This window comes from Xenopus tropicalis, chromosome 1 (genome assembly GCF_000004195.4).
Source record: "Xenopus tropicalis strain Nigerian chromosome 1, UCB_Xtro_10.0, whole genome shotgun sequence".
In the NCBI taxonomy this organism is placed as follows: Eukaryota; Metazoa; Chordata; class Amphibia; order Anura; family Pipidae; genus Xenopus; species Xenopus tropicalis.
The window spans coordinates 92,736,434-92,758,021 of NC_030677.2; the positions used below are offsets into that span (position 1 = coordinate 92,736,434).

Here is a 21,588-nt window from a genome sequence, read left to right on the forward strand (position 1 = left end):
GTAGAAATCCTATTGTTTCTACCTCCTTACCTGCCGATGCAGCCCTGAATGGTGTGTGGCGGACCTGACGATGTTGAAACATCATCAGATCACCACATGTATGGCCAGCTTAAGTCACCCGACAGCAATTAACAGTTATTTGTAGTGTTTATTCTCACCGAGCAATGTGCACTGCCCAAGTAATATGCCGCTGCTGACCAGTGTTAGTAGGTGCGAGTGTGTGGGCAATGTGAGGACCTCATAAGTAGAAATGGTGCCTTGAGAAACCCGACACACACAGGAGTGCATGTTATATCCCGGTCATTACATATGGTAACCTAAAATTGGCACAGATCTGTTATGTATGGCCAGTGCGCATCCATTATGGGGCTCAACCAAGATAACTAGGAGCATGCAATGTTTGATAAGCATGAACACCATGCCGGGCTCAACCTAGAGGAAGCACTGCTATTATACTATCATGGGTGGAAATACAGGTGCTCAACTGAAGGAGCACATAGCTGTGAAGTGCTTACCTGCCCTTTAACTAGGGCTCAACCTCTCCGCAAACGCACAAGGAGGGACATGGCCCAATAGTAAGCATGGTTTTGCAATGAGATTACCCAGGAGCAGACTAGGGAATGCTGCCTTGATACAATGTACAAGTCTGATGGAACCTGGTTGCACACTATATAAGGACTACACCAGGGTAGGAACCTGTAGAATAACGATATTACAGGAGAAGCAAAAGTTGCTGCCTCCCAGGCAGGACAGACTGGAAAATGCGAGGAAGAGGTGGAGAATCAAAGGAAGGAGACTGAAGAAGTATTATTTCAGTTCCTCCAGAGAAGAACAACTTAACCCCCAGTTGTCCTGAACTGACAGGTAGGGTTGTACTTACAAATCTTCATACCCATGCTAATTAGAGACACCACCTCCTGGTGCAGTCTTATTTCTTTGTTACATCAGAGGATGTGGAAAACTGTTAGGAGGGTCACTCGCCCCATTGAACTTCAAGGAATAGCCCTGCCAGGCAATGCTTAGACGAATGGTCCAATATCTTAAGAGGCCTATTTATATCCCTAACCTTATAACATGCAAACCATAGCAATTATCTTCTGGAACACCATCTGGGGCATTAATTTAAAATTTAAGGTACTGAGTCACCCATACCTATCAAGCTAGACGGGTCTCCTTGTTGGGCAGGATGTCATACAAATGGTCATAACCTAAGTCTCTTAGCCTTAGTTTGGATTGAGAAGGTGAAACCATCCAGACAAAAGTAAACACTGTATCCATCCCTCATATAGATATGGTGTTTAACTCTATTCAAATTGTCTATTCAAACTGGCTCAAGGGGCGACCAAATTAATGTATTTCATAAGTCTGAAATTGCATGCAGAAGGAATATGCTAATTATTGGGCCACTAGTTACAAAACAGCATCCCCCCAAAACACTCTGGGAAGCCTGTAAGCCTGTGGAGCTTTGATTAATGAAATCGCTATAGGCAACAAAGTGTCCAAAGGAGCTACTGACATAGCCAAATACCTCCTTAGGGAGAAAGAAAATTATAAGCATCAAGAAAACTGAAAACCACCAGGCCTTAAAATCAGGCCTGGAGGAATCTAAATTGGTCCAAATTAACTTAACCAGGAAATAGTTCCTATATTACAATTGGCTTTCGTAAAATGTAATGGCAGTACTGTTACTACAGTCCATTTGCAGCCTTTACTACAAGTGATCCCATTAAGCGGCTAAACACACTAGTAGCAGCTACTTGTCACGGCCACCAAAATAAAACAATGCTGATCATTTACTGAGAACTGTCTCTATGTGTGTTTTAGCAGAGGCAGTTCTCAGTATTGTCTATGGCAGGGTATTTTCTGGTGTTTAGTAGCTGTGACAAGTAGATGCAACTAAGTAGCTTTGTGTGTTTGCACCCTTTATGATTGCTTGAGCTGAAAGGCTTGAGCAATCATAAAAAATGCCCCTACAATTATTAAAAGAGGTGGAATAAATTTGTTGACCTACACAATATATGCGAGTGGTTTGAGCCCCATATATTGAACCCCTGCTCACGTACTGAAGATTTTTCATAAAAGGGGTTAAAAAGGTTATAACATACAGGGCTAGCAAAAAAACATTGCAATAAACAAAAGCACTCTAAAACAAATGGCACAGTGACTGTTGCAAAAAATGAATTGCCAGGTAAGCGGTGCAAAACTATCCGCTGGAGATTCACCACTTTGTAGAACTTCATCTGAAGTCTTCATGGTTGCTCACATAAAAAATAATAGAAATACACACAGAAAAGGTTCCAATGAAATAATCAGTATATTTGAAATATATGGAATACGCTGGCTCTGCTAAAATAGCATCTCTCTGCCTTTAAAAAAAAAAAAAAAAAAAATGTTCTATATAAAATAAACAAAACAAATTCAGTACTCCACAATCTTCAACTTGAAGTTATTCTTTCTAACAAAGAAATATGGGAGAAGAAATTTAATATTGTTCATTAACCCTCTTGTTGTTGAACAAAAGGGTTTGGGATTGCCTCCATGCCATCCTGTGGACAAATCAGCACTACAGATGTTCCTCTGCAGACTACCAGCCCCAGCTGCCGTGTGTCCTCTGTTAATTTATACTGGTCATCTGGATCTAAAGAGAAAAAGACATGTTTTAATAGAACAAGTGACAATTCACAAAAGTTCTAAAAACTTCAACTTAAACCATTTCTAAAACATACAAGGTACAGCAAATTAACAAGCCGAAAATGTAAAATAAACGTTATATACTTTAACCATAATGGCTTTCTGAACAGGTACAGAGGGTGGCTGTTAATGGTACATTCTCTACTTGGAGTAAGGTTCTTAGTGTGGTCCCACAGGGTTCTGTGTTGGGTCCACTATTATTTAACTTGTTCATTAATGACTTAGGAGAAGGTATTATAAGTGATGTATCAGTGTTTGCAGATGACACAAAATTCTGCAGCCCAATTAATTCTATCCAGGATCCTTGCAGCAGGATTGTGACAAACTGGGGGGCTCAGTGGCAGAGAGATTCAATGTTGATAAATTCAAAGTCCTGCACCTGGGATGCAAAAATATGCATTAATTGAATTGCACTACACAAATCCATAATGGAAAAGGACCTTTAAGTCCTTGTAGGTAATAACTTGGCTGTGGCAAGCAAGGGCAAACAAGGTTTTGAGCTGTATTAAAAGGGACATAGAATTGTGAGAGGAAGGGGTTATTCTTCTGCTTTACAAAGCGCTGGTAAGGCCCTAATAGAAGTTTTGGTCTCCATTGCTCAAATGGGACATTATTATGTTAGAGAGGACCCAGAGAAGGGCAACGTAGCTGGTAAAGGATATGGATAGACGTAGTTATGAAGACTAGCCAGGTTGGGATGGTTTACCCTGGAAAATAGGCACTTCAGGGGTCATATAATCTCTCGAACGTTTTATTCACCAGTAGGTTCTTCCAACTAACACAAGGGCACCCATTCCAATTAGAAAAAAGTAGGTTCCGTCTAGATACTCTGAAAGGGTTTTTTTTGTTCTTTAACCGAGAGCTGTGAAGTTGTGTAATTCACTCCCTGAATTAGTCGCACTGACTGAGAGATAGCTTCAAGAAGGGGTTGGTTGGCATTTTAGCAAGTAAGGGAATACAATGGTCTGATTGCCTTCTTGGAACCAGGAAGGATTTTTTCCCCCTCCGCAGCAAATGAAAAGCTTCAAAAGGTTTATTTTGCTTTCCTCTGGATCAACTAGCAGTTAGGCAGGTTACATATAGGCATATAAAGTTAAACTTGATGGACTGGTGTCTTTTTAACCTAATTTACTATATTAAATACTACAGGTATTGGATCTATTATACCTTAAGTCTGCCAAAAAAAATTGAAACACAAAATAAACAAAATAGGATTGTTTTGCCACTTGAAGCCTTTAATTATTCGACAAGAAATCCCTTACCTGTTCCAATTATAAAGACTGAATTATGCAGTAACAGAACACCCACAATCCATAGATGGAAGGAGTGGTGGGGTAAAATTTAAAAAAATAATTGGAAAGGTCAAGTTTAGGCTATGATTTAAATGGAAAACCATACCCACAAAATAAATACTTAAACAGTTTATATCAGTTAGGGCATATTCTAGTTTAGCAAGATTCTTTAATAGGTCACTTTTACCTTGAGCCACAATTTTGTGATGGGCTGTGGGCTCCCATAGAGATTACATGAACAGAAATAATGCAGCTCTATCTGAAACATGAAGAAGTCACAGTTCTGTCCATTGATTGGCTAATGTAACCTAGTATGCACGTGTGCTTTGGTATGTGTGCAACATGAATCCTATGATCCCAAGAGGCGGCCCTTCATTTTTAAAATGGCAGGTTTCATGCAACATATTTTAGAGAGACCTACGGTGTTTTGCAGAATAGATTTCCTTTAATATGCATATTTTGACATATTGTTTCATGTCAGCACATTTTAAATTAAAAGACTAAACTAGAAAGGGAAGTTTGAGAACAAACTTCATGTTGGGTTGAAAAACATGAAGTCACTGAATGGGCTCTGCCCACTTTCTCTAACCTTGGATCACAGTTATACAATAAAAACCACTGTGCAAAGTTTGGGGACCCTGGCTTAATAGTGTCTGAATGGCAGCAACTTAAATTTCCCCACTGAAAGTCAACGAGTGACATCTGATTGGCGGTTGGTGGCTCCACCCCCTTTTTCTAACCTGGAACTGCAGCTACCCAGTGACTAACTCTGCAAAGTTTAGTTTAGGATTAATAGTTAAAGAACGGCAGCAGTTAAAGTTTAAACCAATAAAAGTCAATAGGTGAATTGTGATTGGTGGTTGGTGACCCCGCCCCCTTTTTCTAACCTTGAGTCGAAGTCACTCAGTGACAAAGAGTGGGCACTGTGGCATAAATAGTGTGAGAATGACAGCATTTTAAATTTAAACCAATAAAACTCAAAGGATGAAATCTGATTGGCCGTTAGTGGCCCAACCCACTTTTCCTATTTTTAAACTGCAGTCCCCCAGTGACCAACTTTGCAAATTTTGGGGACTCTGGCATAAAAATTGTGAGACTGACAGCATTTTACACTTCACAGTTGAAAGTAAATAGGTGAAATGTTATTGGCTGTTGGTGGCTCCGCCCACTTTTTTTCTGAACAGCAAGGTTGAATTTCCACCAAGTCAATAGGTAAAATCTGATTGGCTGTTCACAGCTCCGCCCACTTTTGGGCATTCAGCAATCATTGGGGTGTTCGGAGGGGCGCCACAAAAAGACGGGGGGCGGGAACGCATAAAAAAAGCACAAGCAACCTGCTCTGCTATAGGGCGAAGAAGTGTGGAGAGTTTGGTTGTTGTACCCCTAAAACTGTAAGAGGAGTAGCGTTTAGAAAATGGGGGGCGCTAAAAAGAAGAAGAAGTGGAAGAATAAGCCAAAGTCGAAGAACAGTATGTTGGGGTTTTCAACCCAACACAATTATTCCATGTGCCGCCTCCAGTCAAATAGCAAAACAATGCATACAAATTTGAAGTGCATCCTATGTATATGAAAGCTTTATGAATTTTTAGTACTTACCTCTCATATATTCTATTGTGCCATCCAGTACAAGATTCAGCAGTGGATCAAATCCTTTCAGTACTCCGCTTGCTTTAATCAGGTGAAGAATAAAAACAAGGGGAAAAAAGTATTTAAAAAGAGAAGCCCAAATAGTTCTGCACCCCAAGCTTATGTAAATGTTTTCAGCTTTGCCTATATCCGTTAAAATGGAAGATGATTCTCAGGAAAATGTCATTTTAGCTGGTGTATTACAGGGCGAGATTTAACATCTTGTATGGTTGAAACCTACTAAAGACTTTACAGATATTGCAAAAGTAGTTTATGAATTCCAAAAAGATGCTTTTCAAACTGCTTCCACAGTCTTACACTAGAATGAACTCAGTTATGTCAGCCTTACCTAGCACTACTTCCTCCACAAATGTTGTAAACAATTTTAGTGGCAGCAAATTAGGCAACTGCATTAAATTGGCTGGATCCTTCATTCTACTTACTCAATTGCTCTATTTTATTTATATACAAAGTTCCTGCTAGCACTGCTGGACAATAATTTTGAGAACCAGAATAAAAGGTGTTCCCCTTAAAATAAGAATCACTCCCTTTACATTTCCCTATGCATTGGCTATACATTAAGATTTTTTATTTGAATAAAAATATTTAAAATGAAAAATGCACTTGGTTTATTAAAATTACCTAGAGCTGGAGGAGGATCCACACATACATTTTAAGCCCTACACACACAACAAATTGTGGCGCACACAAAAAAAGTATGTGAACACACTGGGGCAGATTTATCAAAGTCTGAATGGGTACGATTACAAAAAATTTGTATTTTTTCTAATTTATAGAACTTTGTGTATTTTCCACAATATTTTTGTTAATTTCCGCAACTTTTTTGTGCTTTGAATAAATTTGTGAGACAAAATCGAAATTATCGCAACGACTACAAAAGTTTTGAAATTCATTCAAGCTGCAGAGTGCCATTGAGTCCTGTGGGAGGCTTCCAAAATCATGCATTGAAGGTTCAAAGTCAGAAAGTTTTTTGCGCCGGATTGTTTCGTTCGGATACGAAAATTTCGTAACTTTTGGATTGTACCATTTATTTAGATGAAGGTTTACTGAAGATGAAGCAGGGTTTTAAAAAATCCTGGAAGACTGATAAAAGATGGCGGCACTTACAGGGAATGTACTCCAGGCTGGAGGAGCACTGGCTTGGGTTTGAAAGTTAGTAATTATACTTACTAGGAGTGGGTGCCTAATATGTGAGAAACTTGCCAACCAATGGCAGTGTATGGCAGGCTACCAGGGGAAGCAATGCACAAAAGTAAAAAGAGTGAGGGTGGTTGGGGAAGGAACATCAGCCCTGCTGCCTAAGGAGGAAGCAACCCCTGCAGCACCTCTCTCCATTTTCTATTGCACAAAATAAAGGATAGTATCTTTTGCTGCAAAGAAATGCACAGATGAAAAAATGTAGGTCTTTACCTTAGAAGACCTAAAGTTGAAAAATCAGAGACAAGTCAGGAACATCCAGCTGCATTAATTAAAATGCAATCACTTTGCAAATAAACAGCCCTAACAATTTGGATTTATTAAAAATGTGCATATTTTTCATGTGATCTGATAACAATAGTGGGAATTTACAAAACTGGAGCAATTAGCAGTTAGAAAGGTTTCATTTAGACATAAAAGGTTGAATATGTTCTGAATATGTTCCAACCTAAGTTACTAACTTATCTCTGAAATTGTAGCACACAGCAACTATTCTGGAAGTAATTCAAGTACTTAAGCTACAGCATAACTGCCACGTCTTGCATACTGTAGCATACTGTATACAGACAAAATGTAGATTGCAGGTTTGATTTTCCTGTTGAATCAAGGACTACATCTGTGATTGCTGTAGTCCTAGTTACTTGCCTGCATAGAGACAATTTTGATACAATCAGCCCAATTTTGCCCACCTTAAGGTCCATATCAGTGAAAGACACACTCATTCAGCGACCTTGTCAAACAAGTGAATCTTATAACGTATGGCAAAGCTTTAGTAGCAGTACTTTGTAGTAATAATTGTTTTAAGAATGCATGGCAAAGTAGAATTCTTTAGAAATTCACATTTAGAAAGCATACCTTCTCTTCCACCCTGAAACTTTACTCGAATTGCCTTGTCTATGTATTTGGAGAGGTCTAGAATGCTTTCCTTTTTCTTTTTCTCTTTGTCCTGGGGAAAAACAATCAAATATGTTTATACATTTAGAGCTGCTAAGAGCAATACTAGGCTATATAGTAAGAGGATTTGAGAAAATATGGCTCCAAAAGTTTTAAAGCTCAGATAAGGTTAAAGAAAACTATACCCCCAGAATGAATACTTAATAAAAAACAAATATAATCTTTTGGTTATGTTAAGTGACCTATTAAAGAATCTCGCAAAACTGGAATATATCTGTAAATATTGGCCTTTTATATCTTTTCCCTTGAGCCACCATTTAGTGATGGGCTGTGTGCTCCCTCAGAGATCACATGACCAGAAATAATGCAGCTCTAACAGGGAAAGGTTTGGAAGCAAAAGACAAAACTATGTCCATTCATTGGCTGATGTGACCTAGCATGTGTGTGTGTGTGTGTCTCTGCATTTTTTGTACACTGTGAATCCTATGCAATCCTTAATTCTTAAAATGGCTATCTTCTACTTAGGAGTACCCAATAGCACAATCTGCTTAAAAAAAAAAAAAAAAAAGTATATTTTTATGAAAATGGTTTTAGATAAAGCAGAGTTTTACATTTCAGCTTGTTCATGCAATATATTTTATAGAGACCTACAATGTATGGGGGGTATTGTCTTCATTTAAGAGGGGGGGGGAAAGGAGCACCATTCAAACAATTGTTTTGATCAGTTTGTCATTAGATCTGTATCATGACTCTCCTAGGGCTCCTTGCCTCTCCTTCCCTGGAACTACATTTAATTCGGATATAATTAAGAGTTGTTTACTGACCACTTTATATACAACACTTTGGATAACCCAGCTCATAAAAAGAAGAAACACACGGCTGCGAATATACCTCATCGCATGAGTACTTTGCCGCGTGCGCGGCGTCTTAAGTGGATGTGATAGGACGCATAATTACGGTTCCTCTTAATCACCTCCCACTGTTTTACAGTCTTTAGCAATATGTTCTAATCATGGGTACCCGCTACGCAATAAAAAGAAAAAACGTTCCATAATCCACTATATATGACTGACCAACTCTACCGGACGAAAGCTCACTAAATTCTACACACTCACCGCCATCTTCCCGCGCCTCTGTTCCTAGGGGCAGGCGTACCCATTTTAATCAGCTCTGGGGGCACCTGTACACCTAATTATGATTAATTTTTTTGCTCCTCCTAACTTCTCTCTTCCATCCTTATGAAGTACTAGACTAAACTAGTTAAGCACGTTAAAAGTTTTCTTAAGAAAGTGCTTCGCTATGTATTTTTTATTTTCACTGAGGAATTTCATTCACACCCCCTACGACTTTAACTGGTTTGGAAGAGTCTACTTTTTTTTCTCTTTTTTTTTAAATAGCTTTATTGACTGCCCTCGACAATTATAATGTCGCCGTGACTAGGTGTATAACCCTAATTTAATAAATAGTTGTGAATGGTAACTTATTTTCTGTCTACAAATCGCAAAATTATATGATGGATTAAGTCATTTTGAATTACCCACACTCTGTAAAAAATATTATGCCTGTGGGGCGGGCGTTTTTTTTTTTTTTCACCCTTTCACTTTTTTCTGGAATCACTTTTCCATAAACAAATATGGCGTGTAGCGTGCGTAGTTACGTCACATCCTGTAGTCATCTACCATTTTCATTACAGCTTTCTATTGAACTGCTCTACTATGGGGCTTGGCCTTTGGGACCTGTCACTAATACATTGCGAATGGGAGGATAACCTGAAGACTTGGATGTAGTGCGCAGGCCCAGGAGATGGCGCTGAGTAACAGTTAACAAATGGTGCTTGGCGGTTTGAGTGTTGCTTTGCTAAGGCTCGTGACCTGGAAAAATGAAGCTTCTTTTGATTTTCCTGTTATGGGGTTTGTTTGTAACAGAGGTGAGTGATATTCAATTACATTTTCATAATGCAGAACATCATTTTTACGCGTTTTATTTACCTTATTTTCGCCATTGCCACCTGTATATTGAAGGTGCTGCTGTTTTTCGAAAATTCACTTTAATTTTTTTATACCTTCTGAAAGCCCCGCCCATCCATGATTTTCCACCTTGTTCCGAATTCCTGACTTTTTCTGTGTACACACGCTTTGCTGATCCCCAGAAGCTTCCTATACGCAGTATTTAAATATTTAACTGGAGTTTGCTGTCACGGGCTTCCTAGTGACAGTCATTAAATTCGTATAGATTGTTGAATAAATATTTCCTGCTACGAATTGACCTGATTGAGCCAGTATTGATATCTGAGATATAGGGTCTGTTGTAGGCCCTACTTTGTGTTCTTCTGTCTGAAGAATATGAATACTTCCAAGTGATGGTGGGCAAGAAATGTAGTACAATTAACTCTGAAAATGTGTTATGATATAGCAGACCATGATTTATGACTTGTTAAAGGAATACTGTTATACGAAACACATAAGCTAATCGAGCCTCTCCAGCAGAGCCCTGCATTGAAATCCATTTTTTAAAAGTACAAACAGGTTTTTTTTTTTATATTTAATTTTGATTTTCACATGGGGCTAGTCATATTCTTCATTTCCCTGGGTGCCACAGCCATGAGATTTGTGCTCTTCAGCCTTCATCACTGATCAGCAGAACAGTGGGAAGGTAGTAAGATAGCAGCTCCCTGACACCTGTGTTAAGGTGCCCATACACTATAAGATCCGCTCGCTTGGCGATGTCGTCAAGCGAGCGGATCTTTACCCGATATCCCCACCTACGGGTGGGCGATATCGGGTAATAAGCTGCTTTAAAAAAAAAAAAATCTGATCGTTTGGCCCTGGGGCCAAACGATTGGATTACATTTGCGGCCATGGGCAGTCGGTTCGGGGACCGCATCAACGAGCCGATGCGGTCCCCGATCCGACTGGATTTTCTAACCTGGCCGATCGATATCTGGCCAATTTCAGGCCAGATATCGGTCGGCCAGAGGCCGCTCGTTTCTGCCCATACACGGCCGATTAGCTGCCGAATCGGTCCAAGGGACCGATATCGGCAGCTTCTATCGGCCCGTGTATGGGGGCCTTTAGATATGAGAATAACACTCAATAGTAAAAAATCCAGCTTGGCACTCCAATTACATGAATAGGAGAAACAATAGGTTATTCTATCACTTCTAATGTGTAGCGCTGGCTGCTTCTGAAAGCTCAGAATCCGTCCTAATGCACTGAGATGGCTGCCTTTAAACCAAGAATAATATTCTAAATAGTAAAGTGAATTATTTGCTATGTAAACAGTTTAATGTTATAAATAAATAGTACACCATGAAAATTATTATAATGACAAAATGAGCATTTTGCATATATTAGTGCTGGGCGGTATACCGGTTTAACCGGTATACCGTTTTTTTAAAAAAAAAACGGTATGAGTTTTAAACATACCGCTATACCGGTATGCGCGCCTCATGCTGTTTTTCTCCAATCACATCCGGGTTGCGCCCGTGCGTACGTGACGTCGGCGCGCATGTGACATCAGCGTGCACGCGACGTCGCTAGGACGCATCGCTGGAGCTGGAGGAACCACAAGTTGGGTAAGTTCTGCTGGGGGGTTGTGGCTGGGGTTGGGGGGGTTGTGGCTGGGGTTGGGGGGGTTGTGGCTGGGGTTGGGGGGGTTGTGGCTGGGGTTGGGGGGGTTGTGGCTGGGGTTGGGGGGGTTGTGGCTGGGGTTGGGGGGGTTGTGGCTGGTGTTGGGGGGGTTGTGGCTGGGGTTGGGGGGGTTGGGGTTGGGGGGGTTGTGGCTGGGGTTGGGGGGGTTGTGGCTGGGGTTGGGGGGGCTGGCTGGGGGGGTTGTGGCTGGGGTTGGGGGGGCTGGCTGGGGGGTTGTGGCTGGGGTTGGGGGGTTGTGGCTGGGGTTGGGGGGGCTGGGGTTGGTGTTGTTGGGGGGGGGCTGGGGTTGTTGGGGGGGGTGGGGGGCCACCAATATTTATTATTTATTTTTTATTTATATACCGTCAAATACCGTGATACCGATATAATTTTGAAAAATACCGTGATATAAATTTTTGGTCATACCGCCCAGCTCTAGCATATATTATAATTTTTATATTATAATAATTTTCATGGTGTCAATGCAGCAATGTTCTCCCTAATTACTTCTTGGCTATGTGCGCAAAAAAATTCTTTTGTGCACATGTTTTAAGATTGTGTGGGCATTTTTGAAGAACTGTGTGCTCTTTGATGACTATGCCCCCTAAATTTTGCATTTAATATGACCGCGACTTTTTTGTACTTTGCAAGAATTTCCGTGACAAAATCTTATTTGACGCAACGAGTACGAAAGTTTTGGATTCATTCAAATTCAAATGCCATTGAGTCCTAAGGGAGGCTTCCAAAAATATGCACTGAAGGTTCAAAGTCAGAGAGAGGTTTTCCCGCCGGTTACGATTGTTTGGATATGAAAAATTTGTGACTATCTGATCGTACCACCACGATATGAAATTTTAAGCACACATCCGAGAAAATCTGATTTAATACGAATTTTTGGGATAAATCTGCCCTAAGTGTTTTCACACACAATTCTTTGTGCGCACCACAGTTTGTTGTGTCCCCTGGCCTCAAAATTTGTATACAAGATCATATCTGTCCAGTTTTTTTTTGTTTGTTTAAATGTTTTGAAAGCTGTTGACAGACTGGAGTCAAAAACTGGGGCCTCTAGTTGGACAGAATTTGTTCTTGTGATGCTTAAAATTTAATTTTTATTTATTTCCTGTATTTCTACAGGGCAAACACATTTTCGCAGTGCTTTACAGAGATTATTCATCATTCACATCATCCCTGTGTCAGAGGAGATTACAATCTAATATCCATTTCACACTCACACACACTTATGGTCACTTTAGTCAGAAGCCAGTTAACCTGGCTGTATGTTTTTGGAGTGTGGAAGGAAACCACACAGACACAAGGAGAACATACAAACTCCTTGCGGATAGTGTCCTGGCTAGGATTGGACCCAGGGCCCCAGTGTCGCCTTTAATTCAACAATTTATAAACACCAAATACGTGTGTGACCTGAGACCAGGTCTGTGGGCATACATGGTCCCTGTGGTAAATTATACTATGTCAGACAGAGAGACCTTTGATTGAAGCATGGATATTATGGGCAGGTAAGTGTATATTAGGACTGTTTGGAAAAGATACTGTAGGTGTTAAAGAGGACTGCTTAAAATAGGACTTTAATCTAAAAAAAAAAAAAAATCAGTATATATGACACAAGATGTAGCACTGGGCTTGATTAGGCTAAGTGTCTCTTAAAATATGTGTTTTAAGACACCATTTAAAGGCAGGGACATTTGGAGAAAATTGAATGGAAAGCATAAGGTAGATCCAGAGAACAGATGCAGCTTTTGTGAGGTATTGAATGCCTGTATGTAAAGTGGTTATTGCTGTGTATACCTCCCAACATTTGAAAAATGGAACGAGGGATAAAAAAAAAATGCTTTTGGGGTCTTGTTTTATGTGTTATTACAGTTTTGCCAATAAAGGTGAAATTGCTCTTTAAAGGACACGTAAAGCCTACATTTGCCTACAATGTATATCAGTTGGGCACCCCTCCCCCGCCCAAATGGCATCATTTGTACTGCATATATCCTCTCCATTTGCCAGCACCATCACATTTTCATAAAGCAAATAGCAGCTTTCACCTGGTGGCCATTTTTCCTCTGATACATAATAAGATACATTTAAATCTGCAAACAGCCTACACACAAAGACTCTTATTCAGCATACATTTAATCAAGAATACAGGCTCACACAGGCACAACTGTCTTTGAGAAAAGTTCTGCTTTGTTTGAGCTGAGTTCAGGAGAGTTGGTTGGGAGAAAAAAATTGAAGCAGCCAGCTAGAGCTGAGTTTCTATGGGAACCAGCAATGCCAACTCTTCACTGCCTGCTAGACTGGGGGGCGTGTTTAGTAATCTGAGCTTAGAACAACTGAGCATGCCCACAAGCCAACAGCCAAAGCAAATTCCTGAGGGAGGGGGCTGAGTGGGTTACAGGAGGAGAAGCAAATCTAAGCGATTAAGAGTGCACTGCAGCCTTACTATTAACCTCTGGACAACCAGTGTGGCAGGTATTGAAAGATTTCAAAGGCTGTTCACTGATTACATTTTTGTGTGTGTTTTTCTTATTAGTTACAATTGTATCTAAGTGCAGGTGTTCAGTAATTTGGGCTCTCTGCCACAAGCCTACTTATCTAAGTTTGAGAAACTTTGTATCTTTTTTGGTGTTTAGTGCAGGAGGTCAAAGGGTAATTTGTATGTATATCTTTATATACTTATGTACGCAGAGCTGTACAGTAGAATTTTCAATAAGAATCCAAGACTAAGGGCTGAGCTGTTAAAATCAGCAACTGTCCTGAAAAAAATTTTGTGGGACAGTTGGGAAGGTATGATTGTGGTGTTAAAGGAACAGTAACACCAAAAAATGAAAGTGTTTAAAAGTAATTACAATATAATGTACTGTTGCCCTGCACTGCTACAACTGGTGTGTTTGCCTCAGAAAGACTACTATATAAGTAAGCTGCTGTGTAGCCATGGGGGCAGCCATTCAAATGAGAAAAGGCACAGGTTACTTAGCAGATAACAGATAAACCCCCATTATATTGGGCTTATCTGCTAGTTATCTGCTATGTAACCTGTGCCTTTCTCCTTTTTTCCAGCTTGAATGGCTGTCCCCATGGCTACACAGCAGCTTATTTTTATAGTAGCTTTTCTGTAGCAAAAACACCAGTTTTTTGCAGAGCAACAGCACATTATATTTTAATTACTTAAAGAGTAGAACAACTACTTAAGGAGTAGAACAATATATTACAGTAAATGGCAGTTTGGTCAGAACTTTGAGTTCATTGATGCCAGACCGAGCAAAGTTGTGACCTGCTTTAACTGACATGGTCATTAGTTTGTACTTTACCCTAAAGGTGGCCATACACGGGCCAACTACAGCTGCCGATATCGGTCCCTTGGACCGATTCGGCAGCTAATCGGCCCGTGTATGGGGAGAGCAGATCGGCCTGGCCGACCGATATCTGGCCTGAAATTGGCCAGATCTCGATCGGCCAGGTTAGAAAATCTGGTCGGATCGGGGACCGCATCGGCTCGTTGATGCGGTCCCCGATCCGACTGCCCCATTGCCGCCCACATAATCCAATCGTCTGGCCCCAGGGCCAAACGATCGGATTATTATTTTTTTTCCTAAATGGTCCCCGATATCGCCCACCCGTAGGTGGGGATATCGGGGGAAGATCCGCTCGCTTGGCGACATCGCCAAGCGAGCGGATCTGCTCGTGTATGGCCACCTTAAGACTGATGGCCCACAAGGAAATTAGTCGGCTGTGGTTAAGCTTGGCTACTGCAGACAACTAATCTCCCCAAAATGCCTTTTTACCCGCAAAAAAGTCAGCGCCGGATTTCAAATCCGCCCCCCCATTCGCACCCCCCCTCTCCCCAGTGCGCATGCGCGAACAGACCTCCCCGCCACGCCGACGCAAGTGCGCATGCGCGGCCATTTAAACTCCCATACGGAGCAGTGGGGAGAAGTCCCCATTGCTCCGTATGGCCACTAAATGTTAAAATATCATTGCGGCGGGGCGGCATGCCGCCCCTAAAATTGTGCTGCCCTAGGCCCAGGCCTTTGTGGCCTCGCCACAAATCCGGGCCTGAATAAAGTGAATCGCCAGTGGGAAGGCATATGCTTTGCTTCGTTTTCTGCAGTTGTGTGAGGTTACCTCCTGTAAAAACTTTGCACAACTTCGGACAACAAAGTGTAGCATATACCTTTGCACCACTGATTAATTTTATCGCTGGTAGTAAAGTGTTTCGGGGAGATTAGTTGGACGTGGTAGCCAAGATTAACCACAAGCAACTAATCTTTCCGTGGGCTATTGCCCTAGAAGGTAGCGGAAGACTGTGTAAAGACTGGCAGAAGAATGGCATAGGAGAGGAAGAACAGGTTGTTGATGAGCATTTAGTCTGGTCCAGAGGGTGTCTTTTGAAGTAGAAAGCCAGTTATTAGAGAGTTATTAGATCATATATTTAAATTATTTCTCCATTACAAGTAACATGATTTAGTTATTGATTGTATATGAGGAGTAAAGAATAGACAGAATCAAACATATCCCCAAGGCATCAGGCCTGTTAGGATGGGGTGATAGTGATTGAGGCTGGTAGAGGAGAGAAAGAATAGAGTTTTGGAGATAAACCCTTATACATAAATACCTTATGTACTGTATATTCTCTTGCTAACTCACAAAAAGAGCAGTTAAAGGAACAGTAACACCAAAAAATGAAAAAGTGTTCTAAAATAATTGAAATATAATGTACTGTTGCCCTGCAATGGTAAAACTGGGGTGTTTGCTTCAGAAACCCTACTATAGTTTATATAAATACGCTGCTGTGTAGCCCCGGGGGCAGCCATTCAAGCTGGAAAAAAGGAGAAAAGGCACAGGTTCCATAACCGATAACAGATAAGACACCATTGTATTCTACAGGGTTTATCTGTTAGCTGCTTTATAACCTGTGCCTTTTCTTCTTTTGAATGGCAGCCCCAATGGCTACACAGCAGGGTTTATATAAACTCTAGTAATGTTTCTGAAGCAAACACACAACTTTTACCAGTGCAGGGCAGTAGTACATTATAGTTTAATTTCTTTAAAATATATAAATTTTTTGGTGTTACTGTTCCTTTAAAGGACATGTAAACCCACCACACAAAAATGTAATCAGTGAACAGCCTCTTTGAAATCTTTTAGTACTTGCCACTCTGGTTGTCCAGAGGTTAATAGTAAGGCTGCAACATCCCCTTAATCACTTAGATTTCCTTCTACCCCTGTAACCCACTCAACCCCTCCCTCAAGAATTTGCTTTGACTTCTGGCTTGTCAGACATGCTCAGATTACTAAACATGCCCTCCAGTCCAGCAGCCAGTAAAGAAATGGCATTGCTGGTTCCCATAGAAACTCAGCTCTAGCTGTCTGCTTCAATTTTTTTTCTCCTAACTTTCTTTCCTGAGCTCAACTCAAACAAAGCAGAACTTTTATCAAAGACAATTCTGCCTGTGTAAGGCTGCATTGTTGATTAAATGTATGCTGAATAAGGGCGTGTGTGTGTATGCTGTTTGCAGATTTAAATGTATCTGATTATGTATCAGAGGAAAAATGGCCACCAAGTGAAAGCTGCTATTTGCTTTAGGAAAGTGTGATGGTGCTGACAGGGGATACATGCAGTACAAATAATGCCATTTGGGTGGGGGAGAAGAGCCCAACGTATACATTGTAGGCAAATTTAGGCTTTACATGTCCTTTAAGCAGAGTTTGTATTTACAATGTGCATCCTCCTAATTTTTTCCCTTTAAATTTTGTGTTAATGCAACATCTTTCTTTTTAAATTTTGTTATATTTAATTTTGAAATTTCACTTGGGCTATCCATTTTCTTCATTTTCTAGGGTGCCACAGCCATGTCACTTGTGCTCTGATAAACTGTCACACTTTACTGCTGCACTGTAAGTTTGAGTGATATCAACCTCCCCCCCCCCCCCCCCCCCCCAGCAGCCGATCAGCAGAGCAATAGATGGGTAACAAGATAGCAGCAGCTCCCTGACACCTCTGCTCAAGGGTTCAGGCAACTGTGGGACATTGCAGCGTCGTTTATGCCATCCCACCGGCGATTTACATTCTGGCCGGTGGGATGGCATTGCGGGGAGATTTGTTGTGGCGCGACTAATCTCCCCGTGTACCCCTGCCCTTAGAGTCAGGGCACAGTGCACTGAGATAACTGCCTACACACCAATATTACAACTAAGAAAATACATTTGTTTCAAGAATAAAATTTCAAGTGGTAGAGTGAATTATTTACTATGTAAACAGTGTAATTGAGAGATAAAAGTGCACCAGGGTAGGACCCATATTATCACGGAGGGGTTCATTTGTTTGATGAGAACAGGGAAGAAGCAGAAATTCTGAACTCTTATTTTTCATCTGTCTACACAGCTGAGGAACCACCTAATGAAGGCTTCCTTTAAATACACCACCCATTTCTATTCATGACTATGAAGATTTTCATTCATCCAGGTCATGGTATATCTAGTATAGGTAAATCTAAAGCAAGTCCAGTTACTTTAGATTCACCTATACTAGATACATTTCTAGGAATATAATTACTGATGCATGGGTCACTCAGGTAAACAAGGTAAACAAGGGTCCAGGACCAGATGGAATTCATCCCAGGGTATTAAACAAGCCTAGCTTTGTAATTGCTAAACCTCTTCACTTAATTTTTCAGGATTCATTGAGGTCTGGCATGGTGCAGAGAGGCTGGCAAATTGCCAATGCGGTGCCATTATTCAAAAAGGGATCCTGTTAATGAATATTGGCATGATACATAATATTTGTAATTGGAAAGAGAACTGGCTAGAATATAGATTACAAAGAGTGGTGGTAAATAGAATGTATTCTAATTGGACCAGTGTTGTTAGTGGAGTATCGGAGGGGTCTGTTCTTGGCCCTTTGCCTTTTAATTGTTTATTAATGACCTAGAGATGGGCATTGAAAGTACTGTTTCTATTTTTGCTGATGATACTAAATTATGCAAGACTATGGGGCACATTTATCAAAGTACGAACTATGGACATTAAAAAGCACAATAAAAAAAATTTGGATTAAACCCGATATTTTCCGATGTACGAAAATTTCGGATCGTGGTCACCCATTTCTATTCATGACTATGAAGATTTTCATTCATCCAGGTCATGGTATATCTAGTATAGGTAAATCTAAAGCAAGTCCAGTTACTTTAGATTCACCTATACTAGATACATTTCTAGGAATATAATTACTGATGCATGGGTCACTCAGGTAAACAAGGTAAACAAGGGTCCAGGACCAGATGGAATTCATCCCAGGGTATTAAACAAGCCTAGCTTTGTAATTGCTAAACCTCTTCACTTAATTTTTCAGGATTCATTGAGGTCTGGCATGGTGCAGAGAGGCTGGCAAATTGCCAATGCGGTGCCATTATTCAAAAAGGGATCCTGTTAATGAATATTGGCATGATACATAATATTTGTAATTGGAAAGAGAACTGGCTAGAATATAGATTACAAAGAGTGGTGGTAAATAGAATGTATTCTAATTGGACCAGTGTTGTTAGTGGAGTATCGGAGGGGTCTGTTCTTGGCCCTTTGCCTTTTAATTGTTTATTAATGACCTAGAGATGGGCATTGAAAGTACTGTTTCTATTTTTGCTGATGATACTAAATTATGCAAGACTATGGGGCACATTTATCAAAGTACGAACTATGGACATTAAAAAGCACAATAAAAAAAATTTGGATTAAACCCGATATTTTCCGATGTACGAAAATTTCGGATCGTGGTCATGCAAAGATATTGCTGTACGATCTGAAAGTTACAGGTTCTATTAACTCCAAGGGAAGTACCAAGTCAGTGGGTAGAGGGCAGTTTAGTAGTCATTTGCAGGCTGGCTGAAAAGTCACAGATTGGGGCAGGTTCCAGATGACTAAACAACTGTTTAGCAAACAGTTGGTGGGCTGAACTCTGCCCACGGGCCACCCTGCCAGCGATGTTACTGCTTGGCAAAATGCTTTTAGAGGCCAAAGGTTAGCAACAATAGATCAGATAGAAAGGAATTACCAATTTTATGATCATAATTTTGTAACTAAAAACCCCTGCTTTTTTTTTTTAAAAAAAAATACATGCATTAGCATAGATACTAAATTACTTATGAAAGAGGGGACCAGGAAATGTGCATTGGTTAATTTCCCTCTCTCTTTTGTATTCTTATAGCTAATTTGGCCAGATCAGTCATACTTGCAGTGTATTTGTATATTTTATTTAGCCTTAAAGTGCTCCCACAACCCCCTTTTGACACATTTAGAAGGGAATGTTCAGTGTCATAATCACTTTAAGGAAGTTGTGACATGCCCACCCCGAAAATGCGCGTGGTCATTGGATAAGGGATCCACACTTGCAAATGGATGCAAATTGAATTGATTGAGTGGTTGAAAAAAATTAAATGAATGAAAATGATAATATGTGTTGAAATGGGATGTGAACATTACTATAGCATTACAATACTTCTTAATATTACTGCTTGAGCCATATCATTATAATAATATCTACCTTACAACTTGCTTGTAATGTTTTTCAGGTGGTGGGTGAATACGGAATGGTTCATGTCACATCGGAAAAGAGCGGCTCCAGTTCCAAAGATTACTGCATTTTGTTTAATTCCCAGTGGGCTCACCTTCCCCAAGACTTGGCCAAAGCTGTTAGTATTTCTTCGCGAATTTGTTACCATAGTTTTGTATTGCTGACTTAATTGCTTGTTTAATTTATACAGTATATGTCATTATATATATCATTATGTATCATTAAAGATATTGCAATGAAATATAAATTATTTACCTCATCTCAAAAGAAGAGAACCATTGTCAATACAAAACATAAATATAGCTGCTACTGAGATAAAATAAGTTTTAAATGACAAAACTTACTTAAACCTCCAAGAATGAATTTGACTTTTTTCCCAGGTCAGTCCTTCATGCTGCCATCTTACCATATTCTATGGCACCCACGGCTTAGGCTATTGTATGCACAGTAAAATTTTTAAATTTTGCCAACCATAACGCTCCCCAACCCAAGATCTTCTCAGCCCAATTCGCTACACTGATTTATATACCTGCACCCATCTCTGACATTACCAGAGGGGGCAAGACAAATATATAAAAATGGCCTACATATAAGGTTATTATTAGAGTAGTTTGTTTGCTGAGATTTCCAAACAAGAAACTAGGGAGTGGGCAAAATAAAAAATGTTTTCAATATAGCTAGTTGGGCAAAAATGTAATCTATTAGGGCTGGAGTGGCAGAGGTCTAACATAATGGCCAGAATTCTACTTCCTCCTTTACAGCTCTCTAAGCTGTGTGCAGTCAGTAACCAAACAGTGACTTGAGGGGGTGGCGACATGGGACATAACTGTTTAGTTAGTTTGCATTTGAATCTGACCTGCGTGCTCACAAACAAACTGAACACTTATGTCCCATGTAGCTCCCCCTAAAGTCGCAGACTAAGAGGTTAGAAAACTGACATCTGTCCACTCCAGTCTTTATAGATTACATTTTTTGCTTAACTAACTATATTGTCCTCTGCTCTTTCCTGCTCCCCCCTCCCTCAAGAATGCTAAGTATTTTTTATTTTGCGCAAGCTATCCATTTTACCCAGTTTCATTTTTGCACTGAACTGTTCCTTTAAGGTGGGCGATATCGGGCTAATTTGATCGTTTGGCCCTAGAGCAGTTGGCGCAAGGACTGCATCAAAGAGTGTGTGGCTCAGGGAGCACTGACCCAGGGAAACAACTTAGTGATCAGATTTACTAGAGGGGTTCCTAACATTTGCAGCTTCAGTGAATCCACCTTTCCTTGTCCTTTTAAGATTAGTCTGTTGAAGCGTTATTACACTAAAGCCACCTGTACTTAACCAGCTATGGTTTGAAAGTAAACATTAATGCTAATTGGTATCAGAAAAAATGCACTAAAAAACTGTTCCTTTATGTTGTGTTTCAGGGCCTCTTGCAACTCCAGAATGAGACTGAATCTGCATTATGTTCCCCTTCAGATGTGCCAGAAGGGGGATTCTTTAACCGCATCCCAATGGTCATGCGAGGGAACTGCACATTTTACGAGAAAGTGCGATTGGCACAGGTTAATGGAGCTAAGGGTCTGCTAATTGTCAGCAGAGAAAGACTGGTAGGTTTTTTTATTTTTTGCATTTAGCTACTTTCCTTTCATTCTTTTTTCATTCTGAATAAATATT

At 40.3% G+C, this 21,588-nt stretch overlaps 2 protein-coding genes across 6 annotated transcripts in view; one reads left to right on the forward strand and one right to left on the reverse strand.

Annotated features, from left to right (window-relative positions):
- Positions 1-2,295: 2,295 nt before the first annotated feature.
- On the reverse strand, positions 2,296-8,868 carry lsm7 (LSM7 homolog, U6 small nuclear RNA and mRNA degradation associated). 2 transcript variants are annotated; one of them, NM_001171662.1, is given in 4 exon segments: positions 2,296-2,638; positions 5,580-5,651; positions 7,683-7,773; positions 8,837-8,868. In NM_001171662.1, coding segments are annotated over 4 exon segments (312 nt in total). In that variant the 5' UTR covers positions 8,843-8,868; the 3' UTR covers positions 2,296-2,495.
- Positions 8,869-9,385: 517 nt separating this feature from the next.
- sppl2b (signal peptide peptidase like 2B) overlaps positions 9,386-21,588 on the forward strand; it is a 52,188-nt gene continuing 39,985 nt past the window's right edge. For 3 of the 4 annotated variants that reach the window (XM_012966162.3, XM_012966156.3, XM_012966166.3), the window contains exons 1-3: positions 9,386-9,648; positions 19,924-20,043; positions 21,339-21,521. In XM_012966162.3, coding sequence (XP_012821616.2) covers positions 9,601-9,648; positions 19,924-20,043; positions 21,339-21,521 — 351 coding nt within the window. In that variant the 5' untranslated portion in view covers positions 9,386-9,600. 4 annotated transcript variants of the gene reach the window in all.

What these genes read in the sequence shown, in the direction of transcription:
- lsm7 (XM_018096377.2), bottom strand. Translation starts at nt 8,617, where the DNA reads ATGAGGTATATTCGCAGCCGTGTGTTTCTTCTTTTTATGAGCTGGGTT. An exon ending in GTTTCAGGGTGGAAGAGAAG is followed by an intron (nt 5,652 to 7,682) that starts GTATGCTTTCTA and finishes ACCTGATTAAAG; the next exon opens with CAAGCGGAGTACTGAAAGGA. An exon ending in CACAATAGAATATATGAGAG is followed by an intron (nt 2,639 to 5,579) that starts GTAAGTACTAAA and finishes TTTTCTCTTTAG; the next exon opens with ATCCAGATGACCAGTATAAA.